The 13,552-nt window shown below is 46.1% G+C and overlaps 2 protein-coding genes across 2 annotated transcripts; both read right to left on the bottom strand.

Annotated features, from left to right (window-relative positions):
* Window positions 1-187: 187 nt before the first annotated feature.
* Window positions 188-734, bottom strand: LOC132206846 (late histone H2A.2.2-like). The gene has a single exon (XM_059641942.1). The coding sequence runs from the start codon at window positions 705-707 to the stop codon at window positions 315-317; it is 393 nt and encodes a 130-aa protein (XP_059497925.1). The 5' UTR covers window positions 708-734; the 3' UTR covers window positions 188-314.
* Window positions 735-2,469: 1,735 nt separating this feature from the next.
* Window positions 2,470-3,314, bottom strand: LOC132206840 (late histone H2B.L4-like). Its single transcript, XM_059641935.1, has one exon. The coding sequence runs from the start codon at window positions 3,160-3,162 to the stop codon at window positions 2,782-2,784; it is 381 nt and encodes a 126-aa protein (XP_059497918.1). The 5' UTR covers window positions 3,163-3,314; the 3' UTR covers window positions 2,470-2,781.
* Between the last annotated feature and the right edge of the window lie 10,238 nt (window positions 3,315-13,552).

Below are 13,552 nucleotides of genomic sequence, written 5' to 3'. Positions count from 1 at the left end.
AGTCTCGAATGGCCTCTTTGTGGCGCAGAGCTATTCCATGTCTCTATTTCCCTGTCAGCGTCTGGGTGGGAATGCCCCTTTGAGTCACTGTCCCTGTAGCAAAACCTCCAACTTTATTCGTCCCGTCCGGCCGCTGTTCTAGTATTATCTCTCAAGGAGAAAACAAAAGGGATTATTTTTGCTCATTTAGACGTCCGTGCTCGCACATAAAATGCAAATTAATTAGCCAGCATTGACGGTCTAGCTGCTTTTCACTGATGTGGTGGGTGGCTCTTAAAAGAGCCTTTGTGTTCGCAAATTCAAGTACGGTCACTTCACTTTTTCGCGGAGCCCCCTGCGGCGGTTTTCTTGGGCAGCAGCACGGCCTGGATATTAGGCAGCACCCCGCCCTGAGCGATGGTCACCCCTCCCAGCAGCTTGTTGAGCTCCTCGTCGTTGCGCACGGCCAGCTGGAGGTGCCTGGGGATGATGCGGGTCTTCTTGTTGTCCCGGGCCGCGTTACCGGCCAGCTCGAGGATTTCAGCCGTCAGGTACTCGAGCACCGCAGCCAGATAGACCGGCGCTCCGGCACCCACACGCTCAGCATAGTTACCCTTTCTCAGGAGCCTGTGAACACGGCCCACCGGGAACTGCAGGCCAGCCCGGGACGACCGGGACTTGGCCTTCGAGCGAGCTTTCCCTCCACTGCCCTTTCCTCTCCCAGACATTGCCACAACCTCACAAACACTTTCACAGAGAATGCTGCAATGTGGCCCCATCCCGCCCTCTTATACCTTCGGGAGGAATGGGGGTGCGGCCATTGCTGATTGGTCACATTGTTCGGTATCTGCCAATGTCGTTTCCATTCCCAATCAGATATCTGCTTCCCTCACCAATCCGGAGAGGGCCCGGGGAGGAGGCGGGAACATCCCGGCGCCAAATCATCAACCGCTTTCTTTCAAACTCGGAAAGCCCGCCAATATGTACAAAACTGGAAGAAGTTTTACAAAGAAGAATACGTTCATATTTCAGATAATTTACTTTTAGAATACGCCTGTATACTTCACACAATCTCTCTCTGATTCCCAGGCCTCAGTGAATCGATGTGTTTCTGATTTTTTTTATACTTAAGAATAAGCAGATGGCAGAAAAAAGAGCCCGCCCGAAGTAAGTCTCTGCACAGATTTATTTTATTTCAGATCAGCATATAATGCTGATAATGGATATAATGATAACAGTATCACACAACAATTTCTTTCCCGTTGAGCGCATTACTGCTTTAAACAACATTTTACAATCGCGCTCCCTACTGCACGAGATCAACAATATTTCTACTTTTGCGATGCCAGTCCGGCAGCTGTTCTGCTTTCATCTCGGTTCACTTTGAAATGCTCCCAGCGACAGCAGAAAGCCTCATTTATAGCTTTCTGCAAAACTGGATAGAACCCGCGGGGAGATTTGAAAATAAAACAAAATTCCTCTACGTGGAAACCGTAGGAAAACACCGGCGCCAAATCATCCACCGTTTTCTTTCCGATTTGAAAAGCCCGCCAACATGGGCAATACGAGGAAGACGCTTTACGTGAATGCTTACGATTTAATTTCCTTTCAGATTACAAATTGATACTTGACATAACCTCTCGTTCTCACTCAGTGAGTAACTCCGGCTTCGGGAAATTTTGTAATTATTGTGCTAGGTCATACTTCCCTGTTAATCTCGGTTCATTTTGAAAGCCTCTTACCGAGAACGGCAAGCCCCACATACTGCATTCTGAAAATAAATTCGGAGAACTTCACGTAGAGATTTGGAAATTGAAACAAAACACAAATCGCACAATACTACTCTTCGTGGGTCTCAAATTCGGGGTCATTTGCTTTCGTTCTCACGGGAGAAATTTAGGGCTCATTACCCACAGGGACAAAACCCTCCAACATGTCCGAAATAGGAAAAAGAAGTTTTACAAAGAGGAATGAATAATTTAATTTTTCATCGATTTTAATTCATTTTTCATATTGCAAGTGGACCCTGAAATATTTAGGAAAAACTCACATAACCTTCTTGCCGGAGAGAGAGGTGAAACTTTAGTTTAAAGTGCCGTCCCTATTGTCCTTGATCAGACTTCAACCAGTTTCACACTTGATATGGCAATCCAGCAGTTAATCTGGTTTTATCTCAGTTCAGTTTGAAAGCCCCTTATCGACAGCTGAGAGCCTCATTTGCAGTGCTCTGCAAACATCAGACGAAGTCTCAGTGGCGCTTTGAAAAGTTAATGAAAGAAAAGGACAAATAAATTTCAAAATCGATTCGTGGGACTAGAACAGTTACTTTTCATTCCGGGTGAAACTCGTGTTTCATACCCCACGGGGCACTGTAGCTTTTGCGCTGATCAAGGGTTACAGAGTAACTGGAAAACATAGAAGGTGCAGAAAAAAATGACTCCGGGACGAAAAGTATGTTCTCTATACAGGCAGGGGAAACAGTCAGGGAACTACGCAACCGAGAATAAAGTTTATTGAAAACGAAACACAAAGCTTAGGGACATGAATTATACAGACCCAGAATAAACCACAAAGTTAAAACCTAATTTCTTAAGAAGGGTCTCGCCCCGAAATGACAACATTCCTGCTCCTCTGACGCTGCTCGGCTTGCTGTGTTCACCCAGGCCCACACCTTGTTGTCTCAGATTTTCCAGCATCGACTATCCAAGTTAAAACGGTTCAGCTGCCTCAGTGCAATTGTGGGTGGCTCTTAAAAGAGCCGTTGGGTTTTGGATTGGTGTCTGCTTTCAGCAGTGAGGTGTCTCACTTGGAGCTGGTGTACTTGGTCACCGCCTTTGTACCCTCCGACACGGCGTGCTTGGCCAGCTCCCCGGGCAGCAACAGCCGCACGGCGGTCTGGATCTCCCGGGAGCTGATGGTGCTGCGCTTGTTGTAATGGGCCAGGCGGGAAGCCTCCCCTGCGATACGCTCGAAAATATCGTTGACGAACGAGTTCATGATGCTCATGGCCCTGGAGGAGATGCCGGTGTCGGGGTGAACCTGCTTCATCACTTTGTAGATGTAGATGGAGTAACTTTCTTTCCTGCGTCGGCTCCTTTTCTTGCCGCTTTTCCCCGGCGCCTTCTTGATGATTTTCTTCGCGCCTTTCTTGGAAGTTGCCTGCGATTTCTTCTCATCTGCCATAACGACGGTCACTGTCAGACACAGAATAAGGGAAAGTGGGCGCGGAGCTCGCTTTTTATAGGCTGCTGGCGTCAGCAATGCTAATGAGGGATGGGGGAGGTCTTGTTCATGATTGGACAGTTTACAAGAATCTCAGAGGATGTGATTAGCTTTTCTGTGATTGGTTAGTGTGGGACACATCGGGGATCTGTCAGAGATATGCAACGAAAAGTGAAACACAAGCCGAAATTTTGTACCCGGATCACTCTCCATTTAACTCGTTATTGTCATTTATTGATATTGTGAACACAGTACCTGAGAGTTTTTAATTGCGACAATGTATTTATCTGCTCAAAGCAACCTTTCATGTATAACATATTATTTTGTTTCATCACTCTCTGTAGTTTCTGCATTACACTATAAGCAGTATGGTGTTCAGAGCTTGATGTTTAATGAGGGATAGTTTGTCGAATATCTGCCAGTCTCTGCGATATGAAAATGGGAGTGCAGTTATCCATCTGACGCTTTTCACGCAGTGTGGATGGTTATTACTCTCTCACAGTCTGTTCCTGTCATACTGTCATAAAGTTATACAACACTCGTGGGTCCACCTCATCCATGGCAACCAGATATCCTCAATTAATCTAGTCCTATTTGCCAGCATTTGGCCCACATCACTCTAAGCCCTTTCTATTCATACACCCGCCCAGATGTCATGTAAATGTTGTAGCTGTACTCAACTCCACCACTTCCTCTGGCAGTTCACTGCAATTCCACACCACACTCTGTGAGCAAACATTGCCCACCTTAAGTTCCTTTCAAATCGTGATTTTCTCATCCAAAACCCATGCCCTCTAGTTTCGGACTCCTATCCCTTGTGCATAAGAACGTGACTATTCATGCTATCCATGCTCCTCTTACTTTTATATCTTCTATACAGTCACCACCCAGCCTCAGACACTTCATGGAAAACAAGCTGCAAAACAAGCCACAATAAGCCCTGTCTATTCAGTCTCTCCCTGAAACTCAAACTTTCAAACTGTGGCAACATCCTTTTAAACATGTTCCTGACTCATGCAAGTTTAACAACACCTTCCCTATTGCAAGGGGGCACCAGAACTGAATGCAGTATTTCAGAAGTAGTCGAACCAATCTTCTGTACAGTCACAACATCACCTCCCAATCCTCAATATACACTGAATGCCCTGAACAATAAAGGCAATTGTATCAAACACCTTCTTCACTGCCCTGTCTCCCTGGAATTCCACTTTCAAGACGCTATGAGCCTGCATTCTATGGCCACTTAGTTTGGCAACACTTCCCGAGAATTGACCATGAAGTGTGCAAGTCTTGCCCCGATTTTCTGTGACAAAATGTAGCACCTCACATTTGTCAAGATTAAACCCCAGCTGCCACTCCATAGCCCATTGGTCCTCTCGATCAAGGTCCTGTTGTAGTCTGAGGTCAGGCAGTCATGCAGCATGGACGAAGGCCCTTCAGCCCAAACTGGTTCATGCTGATCATGGTGCCCTCTCAGCTAATTCCAACTGCCCACATTAGGTCCATATCCCTCTAAAACCTACCCTTTTTTTAATGCTGCAATTGCACCTGCCTCAACAACTTTCTCTGGCAGCTGATTCCACATGTGCACCACTCCGCAAGGTCCTTCTTAAATCCCTCTATTTTCTTGATAAACCTTCCGCACTTTCAAAACTACATCTTAATTTTGTATTATTGGAAAACATATGAATCATGCCTTGTACATTCACATCAAGGCCACTTATCACACAATCATCGAATCCCTACTGTGTGGAAATAGGCCCTTTGGCCAACAAGTCCATGCTGACACTCCGAGCATCCCACCCAGATCCATCCTGCTATAACTCACCCAACACATGACTGAACACTACGGGAAAATTCCCATAGCCAACCAACCTAGCCTGCACATCTTTGAACTGTGGGAGGAAACCGGAGCACCCGGAGGAACATCATTCAGACACGGAGAGAATGTGCAAACTCCACATAGATAATCGCCTGAGGATGGAATTGAACCCAGATCCCCGGTGCTAGCCACTGAGACACCGAGGTGCCCAACAAAGGTCACAGCACAAACCCCTGTGGCACACCACGAGTCACAGGCCTCCAGTCCGAGAAACAAGCTTCAACCATCACACTCTGCTTTCTACCATCGAGCCATTTTTGAATCAAATTAGCTAGCTCTCCCTGGATCCCTTGCAACCTAACCTTCATTGCTAGTCTGCGTGCAGGACCTTGTCAAAGGCCTTACTAAAGTCCACACAGACTGCATCTACTGCCCTCCCCTCATCTATTCACTTGGTTACTTCTTTGAAAAACTCAAAGATTTGTCACATGTGCCTTTCCGCACACAAATCCATGCCGACTATCCGTAATCATACCTTGAATATCCAAATGTTCATTGATCCTGTCACTCAGCATCCTTTCCAATAACTTGCTTACTGCTGGTGTTAGGCTCACTGGCTGGAAGTTCCCTGGCTTGTCTTTCCTCCCTTTCATAAACAATGTAACAACTTTAGCCACCCTCCAGTCTTCTGGAACCTCGCCAGTGGCTAAAAATGAAGCTAAAATCTCTGCAAAGGAAGGGCCTCTGCAATTTCTTTACTGGCTTCCCACAAAATCCGAGATGGACACTATCAGAACTCAGAAATTCATCCACCTTTGTATGATCTAAGGCTGCAAAGACACCCTTTCTGTTCATACATATGCAGTCCAAAATATCTCTACTTCCTTCCCTTATTTCTAATAGGGGTTATAGGGTGGCACAGTGGCTAGCACTGCAGCCTCACAGCACCAGGGACCCAGATTCGATTCCAGCCTCGGGCGACTGTCTGTATGGAGTTTACACATTCTCCCTGTGTCTGCGTGGGTTTCCTCCGGGTGCTCCGGTTTCCTCCCACAGCCCAAAGATGTGCAGGTTAGGTGGATCGGACATGCTAAATTGCCTGTACTGTTCAGGGGTGTGTGGGTTACAGGGGTATGGGTCTGGGTGGGAAGCTTGAAGGGGTGGTGTGGACTTGTTGAGCCGAGGCGCCTGTTTCCACACTGTAGGGAATTAATCTCATTTCCTTAGCATCCATGATTCTCTCCTCAGCAAACACTGAGGAGAAATATCCATTAAAAATCCTCCCCTTCTGCTGTGGCTCCACACATGGACCACCATCCTGATCTTAAAGAGGTCCTCGTCTCCACAGCCAACCTTTTACTCTTATTATAACTAATGAGCCTCTGGGGATTATCTGTAACCTTTTCTGCCAGATCCATTTCATGACATCTTTTTGCTCTTCTGATTTCCCTCTTGTGTGCTTCTCCACTTTTTATAGTTATCTAGGGATTCACTTGAGCCTGATAGTTTAAACCCAATGTATGCCTTCTTCCCTTTCCTGACCAGATCTTCAACGTCGCTTGATATTTCAGGTCATCTACCTCTGTCATTTCTGTTGTCCAAAAGTGCGACATTATTAGTCTGTACCTTTCAATGTGTGCTCTGTGAATGTGTGGGTGTAGTTCTCAATCCATGCCTGACAGTTTCTCCAAGAAAATGCATGAGTGTTGTTACTCGTACCTACATGTCCATTCGGTGGTATCAATGTAAGAGTGCAGGCATTAGTCTGCACATGCCAATTTCTGCTCCGTCAATATGCGAGTTTAGTTTCTGTTAGGCAGATGTGAGAAGGTAGTTATCACACTGTACCTGGGAGACTTTGTTCTGTGACTATTGAGTTCAGTTGTCACACTGTACCTGCCAGTTTTTAGTTTGTGACAAAGAGAGTGTGGTTTTAAATCTGAGACTGTCAGTTTCTCCTAAGTGAGTTTGTTTGTACAATTATCAGTACATTCCTGCAAGATTCTGTTGCATGAATGTGTAATTGTAGTTATCATTCCGTCCATATCAGTCTTTGCTGTGTGAAATTATGAGAGGATGTACTAATTTTTCCCCATCAGTCTTCTGTCTTGTGAAAACGGGTGTTTAGTTATCAATCTGTTTATTTTCATCCATGCTCTGCGAATGTTTGGCAGCAGTTATCACTATCTCAGGAGCACAAAATCTGATGTTTCGGGCCTAGACCCTTCATCAGAGAGGGGGATGGGGAGAGGGAACTGGAATAAATAGGGAGAGAGGGGGAGACGGGCTGAAGATGGAGAGAAAAGAAGATAGGTAGAGAGGAGGGTATAGGTGGTGAGGTCGGGAGGGGATAGGTCAGTCCAGGGAAGATGGACAGGTCAAGGAGGCGGGAGGACGTGATCGGTTGGAAATGGAGGTGTGGCTTGAGGTGGGAGGAAGGGATTGGTGAGAGGACGAACAGGTTAGGGAAGCAGACACAGGTTGGGCTGGTTTTGTGATGCAGTGGTGGGAGGGGAAGAACTGGGCTGGTTTTGGGATGCAGTAGGGGAAGGGGAGATTTTGAAGCTTGTGAAGTCCACGTTGATACTACTGGGCTGCAGGGTTCCCAAGCGGAATATGAGTTGCTGTTCCTGCAACCTTCGGGTGGCATCATTGTGGCAATGCAGTAGGCCCATGTCGCCTGAGGAATGGGAGGGGGAGCTGAAATGTTGCGCGACTGGGAGATGCAGTTGTTTGTTGCAAACCGAGCGGAGGTGTTCTGCAAAGCAGTCCCCAAGCCTCCGCTTGGTTTCTCCAATGCAGAGCAAGCCACACTGGGTGCAATGGATACAATATACCACATTGGCAGATGTGCAGGTGAACATCTGTTTGATATGGAAGGTCATCCTGGGGCCTGGGATGGGGGTGAGGGAGGTGTGTGGGACAAGTGTAGCACTTCCTGCGGTTGCAGGGGAAGGTGTCTGCTGTGGTGTGGTTGGAGGGGAGTGTGGAGTGGACAAGGGAGTCGTGGAGAGAGTGATCTCTCCGGAAAGAGACAAGGGTGGGAATGGAAAAATGGCTTGGGTGGTGGGGACGGATTGTAGATGGCGGTAGAGTCGGAGGATGATATGTTGTATCCAGAGGTAGGTGGGCTGGTATGTGAGGATGAGGGGGATCCTCTGGGGTCACCCTACTGCATCCCAAAACCAGCCCAGTTCTTCCCCTCCCCCCACTGCATCCCAAAACCAGCCCAGCTTGTTTCTGCTTCCCTAACCTGTTCTTCCTCTCACCAATCCCTTCCTCCCACCTCAAGCCGCACCTCCATTTCCTACCTACCCCTCATCCCGCCTCCTTGACCTATCCATCTTCCCTGGACTGAACTACCCCTCCCCACCTCCCCACCTGTAGGCTCCTCTCTACCTATCTTGTTTTCTCTCCATCTTGGGTCCGCCTCCCCCTCTCTCCCTATTTATTCCAGTTCCCTCTCCCCATCCCCCCCCTCTGATGAAGGGTCTCGGCCCGAAACGTCAGCTTTTGTGCTCCTGAGATGCTGCTTGGCCTGCTGTGTTCATCCACCTCCACACTTTGTTGTCTTGGATTCTCCAGCATCTGCAGTTCCCATTATCATATCACTCTGTATCTGTCAGGTTCTGCTTGATGATTAAATTTCCAGTCTATCCATGGCAGTTTCTGTTATAAGAATGTGAGGGTTTAGTTATCACTCTGTTTCTGCCAGGCTCTGTGATGTCAACGTCTGAACGCTGTTATCAGTTCTTTCACTGTCAGTTTCTGCGACTGTGTGTATGTGAGTGTGGTTGTCAATTTATACCTGCCATTTTCTGGTATGTGAATATGAGAGTTTGGATATTAAACAGCGCCTGCCAGCTTCTGATGTGTCAATATTTGAGTGCAGTTATCAATCTGTTCCTGTGATAACGGGAACTGCAGATGCTGGAGAATCCAAGATAACAAAGTGTGGAGCTGGATGAACACAGCAGGCCAAGCAGCATCTCAGGAGCTGCTTGGCCTGCTGTGATTGTCCAGCTCCACACTTTGTTATCAATCTGTTCTTGACAGTCTCTGCTATGCAATAGGTGGGATTGAAGCTGTTTGTCATTGTCAGTATTTACGGTGTGAATGTGTGAGTGTAGTTATCTATCCGTACCTGTTTGTTGCACCTGACAAGATAACATGAATGCAGTTACCAGTCAATGCGAGTCAGTTTCTGCTATGTTAATACAGAAGTTAGTTATCAGTCTATGCCTGTGTGTTCCTGTTCTCTGAATGTATGACTGTGATTATCAGTCTCTAGCTCAAAGATTCCTCAATGTGAATACGTGAGTTTAGTTATGGATCTGTACACCGGACCTGAAATGTTAACTCTGTTTTCTCCCTCACAGATGCTGCTCGACCTGCTGAGCTTTTCCAGCAACTTTGTTTTTGTTCCTGATTTACAGCTTCCGCAGATAACAAGGCATGGGGGTGGATGAACACAGCAGGACAAACAGCATCTTAGGAGCATAATAGCTGACGTTTTCGGCCGAGACCCTTCATCATAAAAAGGGGGAGGGGGAGAGGATTTTGAAATAAATAGGTAGAGAGAGGGAGGTGGACTGAAGATGGACAGAGGAGAAGACAGGTGGAGAGGAGAGTATGGGTGGGGAGGTAGGGAGGGAATAGGTCAGTCTGGGGAGGATGGACCGGTCAAGGAGGCAGGCTGAGGTTAGGAGGTAGGAAATGGAGGTGCGGCTTGACGTGGGAAGACGGGATAGGTGAGGGGAAGAACAGGTTAGGCAGGTGGGGAAGAGCTGGGCTGGTTTGGGATGCAGCGGGGGGAAGGGAGATTTTGAAGCTGGTGAAATCCACATCGATACCTTGAGGCTGCAGGGTTCCCAAGCGGAATATGAGTTGCTGTTCCTGCAACCTACGGGTGGGATCATTATGACACTGCAGGATGCCCAGGATGGACATGTTGTCTGAGGAATGGGAGGGAGAGTTGAAATGGTTCGCGACTGGGAGGTGCAGTTGTTTATGGCGAACCAAGCGGAGGTGTTCTGCAAAGCAGTCCCCAAGGCTCCGCTTGGTTTCGCCAATGTAGAGAAAACCACACCGCGTACAGCGGATGCAGTATACCACATTGGCGGATGTGCAGGGGAACATCTGCTTGATGTGGAAAGTCATCTTGGGGCCTAGGATTGGGGTTAGGGTGGAGGTGTGAGGGCAAGTGTAGCACTTCCTCCGGTTGCAGGGGAAGGTGCCGGGTGTGCTGGGGTTGGAGGGCAGTGTGGAGCGGACAAGGGAGTTGTGGAGAGAGTGGTCTCATCTGAAAGCAGACAAGGGTCGGGTAGTAAAAATGTCTTCGGTGGTCGGGTTGAATTGTAGATGGCACAAGTGTCGGAGGATGATGCATTGTATCCAGAGGTTGGTAGGGTGGGATGTGAGGACCAAGGGGGTTCTGTTTTGGCGGTTATTGCGGGGTCAGGGTGTGAGGGATGAGGCAAGGGAAATGTGGAAGACACGGTTGAGGGCATTGCCGACTGCTGCGGGGGGAACATCCGCAGTTCTTTCGGTTTTTATATTGTCCGTTTATGCTGTGTGAAACACTGAGTGTGGGTATCTATGTGGGCCTTTCAGTTTCTGATTTGTGGATGTATGAGTGCAAATTTACTTTGTACCTGTCAGTTTCTGCTCTGTAAATGTGAGAGCGTAGTTGACAACCTCGTCCTCACAGTTTGTGCCGTGTGAATGAATGCAGTTATATATCTGTCTCTGCCACTTTCTGTTGTGTGAATGTGAGAGTGCAGGAATCAATCTGTACCAATCAGTTAATGCAAGTGGAATGAGGGATGTAGGTATCATGTACATGTCCGTGTTATCATCAACCTGTTCCTGTCAGTTTCTGCTATCCGGGTACCTGAGTATAGATGTCATTCTCTGTCAGTCAGTTTCTACTCAGTGAATATGTGTCTGAAATTATCAGTCTGTCCATGACACTGTTTTGCTATGTGAATGTTTAGTTATCAATCGCTCTCCATCAATGTCAATTAGGAGAGCCTGAGAGTGTAGTTATTACATGTTTTAATACATTCTGATCAGATACTCAACTACAATAGCAATCATCCCAACATCTACTCATGGAGCTGCACCAAAACACTGTTCAAGTGAGCCACAACACACTGCAGCATCCAGAGCTGCGTAAAGCTGAGGAAGAACACGATACAGTGACTAGAGAAACGAAGGTTACCTGAAAAGCATTGTCCTTCGACACCTGCACAACAGACGACAAATGGATTACACAGCACGTCCAGAGACACTAGTCACCTGACCAAACATGAAAAACATATCAGAAATGAGCACCATATTGCCCCGAGCCAACAACCAGAACTGACAGAACCAACGTTATTTGCACGATATCGTGCACAGATGCCAAAAGCAGTACAAAGGCCAAACTGGTAGGAAACTAGCCATCATGATTCGAAAACACAAACTAGCTACCAAGAGACATGGCCAACTATCACTCATCTCAATACACATGGACAAAGAGGGACACCAATTTGACTGCGACAACTTAGTCATCTGAGGAAAAGCCAACCAAAGACATGCACGAGAATTCCTGGAGGCCTGACATTCAAACTGGAATGCCAATAACAAATGCGTAGAGCAGGATCCCATACACCAACCACTGAGAAACAAATCCAGAAGTGATGTCAGCCACCCCAGCAAACTGCAGCACATGAACAGCCAGCAGGACACAACAGCAACACATCACCAGAGGTGCACTGAAGGTATTATGTAGATGGTGACAAAATGTCTCTAAACAAGCAACAAGCTTGTTGAGCAATTCAACAACAGCATAGTTATTAATCTGACCCCAACGGTTCATGCAATGCAAGTGTGACAGCAGTTATCATTGTGTAGCCGCCAGTTTCTGTAATTTGAATGTCACTGTCATCAATCTCTGAGTTTCTGCTTGGTGACCATGTGAGTGCAGTTATCAATAACGGCCTGTCAGCTTCTGCTCTGTGAATATGAGAGTAGTTACCAAACTGTATCTGTCAGCTAATGCTTTGTGAAACTGGGAAGGCTGACTCCAGAATCTGCAGCTCTTGCTAGCTCTAAAGTGATCGTCAATCAGTTCCTATCAATTTCTTCTGTATGGATATGTGCATGTAGAGCAACCTGTACCTATCAGTACCTCATAATTTGCAAGTAAAGTTATCAATATGTACCTGTGGGAATCTACTTTGTGAACATTTGAGTATAGTTGTCAAACTGTACCCGTCGGTATTTTTTAAATCTGTGGGTATGCAGTTATAAAACTGTACCTGTCACTTTATGGTCTGTGAAATTGGGAGTTGTCATCAATATGTAGCTGCCAGTTTCTGCTGTGTGGATATGTGAAAGTAGTTATCGTTCAGTTGCTGTCAGTTTGCTATGTGAATGTGAGTGTTGTTTACTAACCTGTGTATCCCAGTTTCTATGATGTGAATGTGTGAATATCTTTATTAATCTTTAGCTGTCGGTTTCTGCAATGTCAATATGTGAGTCTCGTCATCCTTTCTCTTTTGTATGCATTTGCAATACAAATGAGTGAGGTTAGGCATCAATCCATACTGGTCATTTTCTACTTGTAAAAGTGGCTTAATTGTCAGCAGCCAGTAATATTCTTAGTGGAGGTGTGATTCATTATGTGATAATTGCTAGTAGAGTAATTTTACATAGATTTCATTCAGATACTGAGTGTATAATTTCAGTTTATCCATCTTCAAAAATGGTGTAAAAGTCAATGGGTGATGAATGCTGAAATTTGTTGGAACTGTGTATGTGGAATGGAGAGATAAGAAAAATAAACTTTAATTTCTCCAACCTTGTTCTCCTGTTGGTAAAATTTGAACATATCTGTTGGAAATTAAGCTCACTGTGTGTCTGACTCAATCTGCTCTGTGACTGCGGAAAGGATGTTCTCTGCTCTGACAGTGGGAACATCCCTGCTGTTTATCAGAAGGATCTTCTCACACTTGCCTCTGCACTGAAGAAATCTTACTTTGTCTTGGTCCTTCAAGTGTTTTTTTCTGTGGGAAGACAGAAGAGATAGTTCGTGTAAAGCAACATCAATTGGGTTTGACAATGTTTAACTGATCAACACAACATTTAGTTAATAATCATTTGGATATATTAATATTACTAGGAATTCTAACATAACTATGGGTCTTGATCCAATCTTGCCCTGAGCTGCTCCTTGTCTGATCATTTCTAAAAACTTCAACACCATTTGAATGAGCTCCTGAAAGTAAATGATACCTGTACAGCTCCATGACTGGAACCACCCAATGGAAGCTTGTCAGTGGATGCGAGTTTAGTTATTGATCTATTCATGTCAGTTGCTACTTGGTGAACGTGTGAGTGTAGTTATCAATGTGTCCCTCTAGGTCTTTGGTAATTATTCATGTATTGCACAGCAGAGGCTGACAGGGACAGAATGATCAGGAACTATTGATCAATTAAAATTATACAGCACAGAAGGTGGCCATTTGGCTCATTATATCCATG

This window comes from Stegostoma tigrinum, chromosome 44, assembly GCF_030684315.1.
Source record: "Stegostoma tigrinum isolate sSteTig4 chromosome 44, sSteTig4.hap1, whole genome shotgun sequence".
Lineage (NCBI taxonomy): Eukaryota > Metazoa > Chordata > Chondrichthyes > Orectolobiformes > Stegostomatidae > Stegostoma > Stegostoma tigrinum.
Note: the sequence above shows the minus strand (reverse complement) of the source record. Positions and strands in the feature narration are given on the sequence as shown.

Coding starts and splice junctions, on each gene's coding strand:
- LOC132206846 (XM_059641942.1), bottom strand. CDS start 707: ATGTCTGGGAGAGGAAAGGGCAGTGGAGGGAAAGCTCGCTCGAAGGCC.
- LOC132206840 (XM_059641935.1), bottom strand. CDS start 3,162: ATGGCAGATGAGAAGAAATCGCAGGCAACTTCCAAGAAAGGCGCGAAG.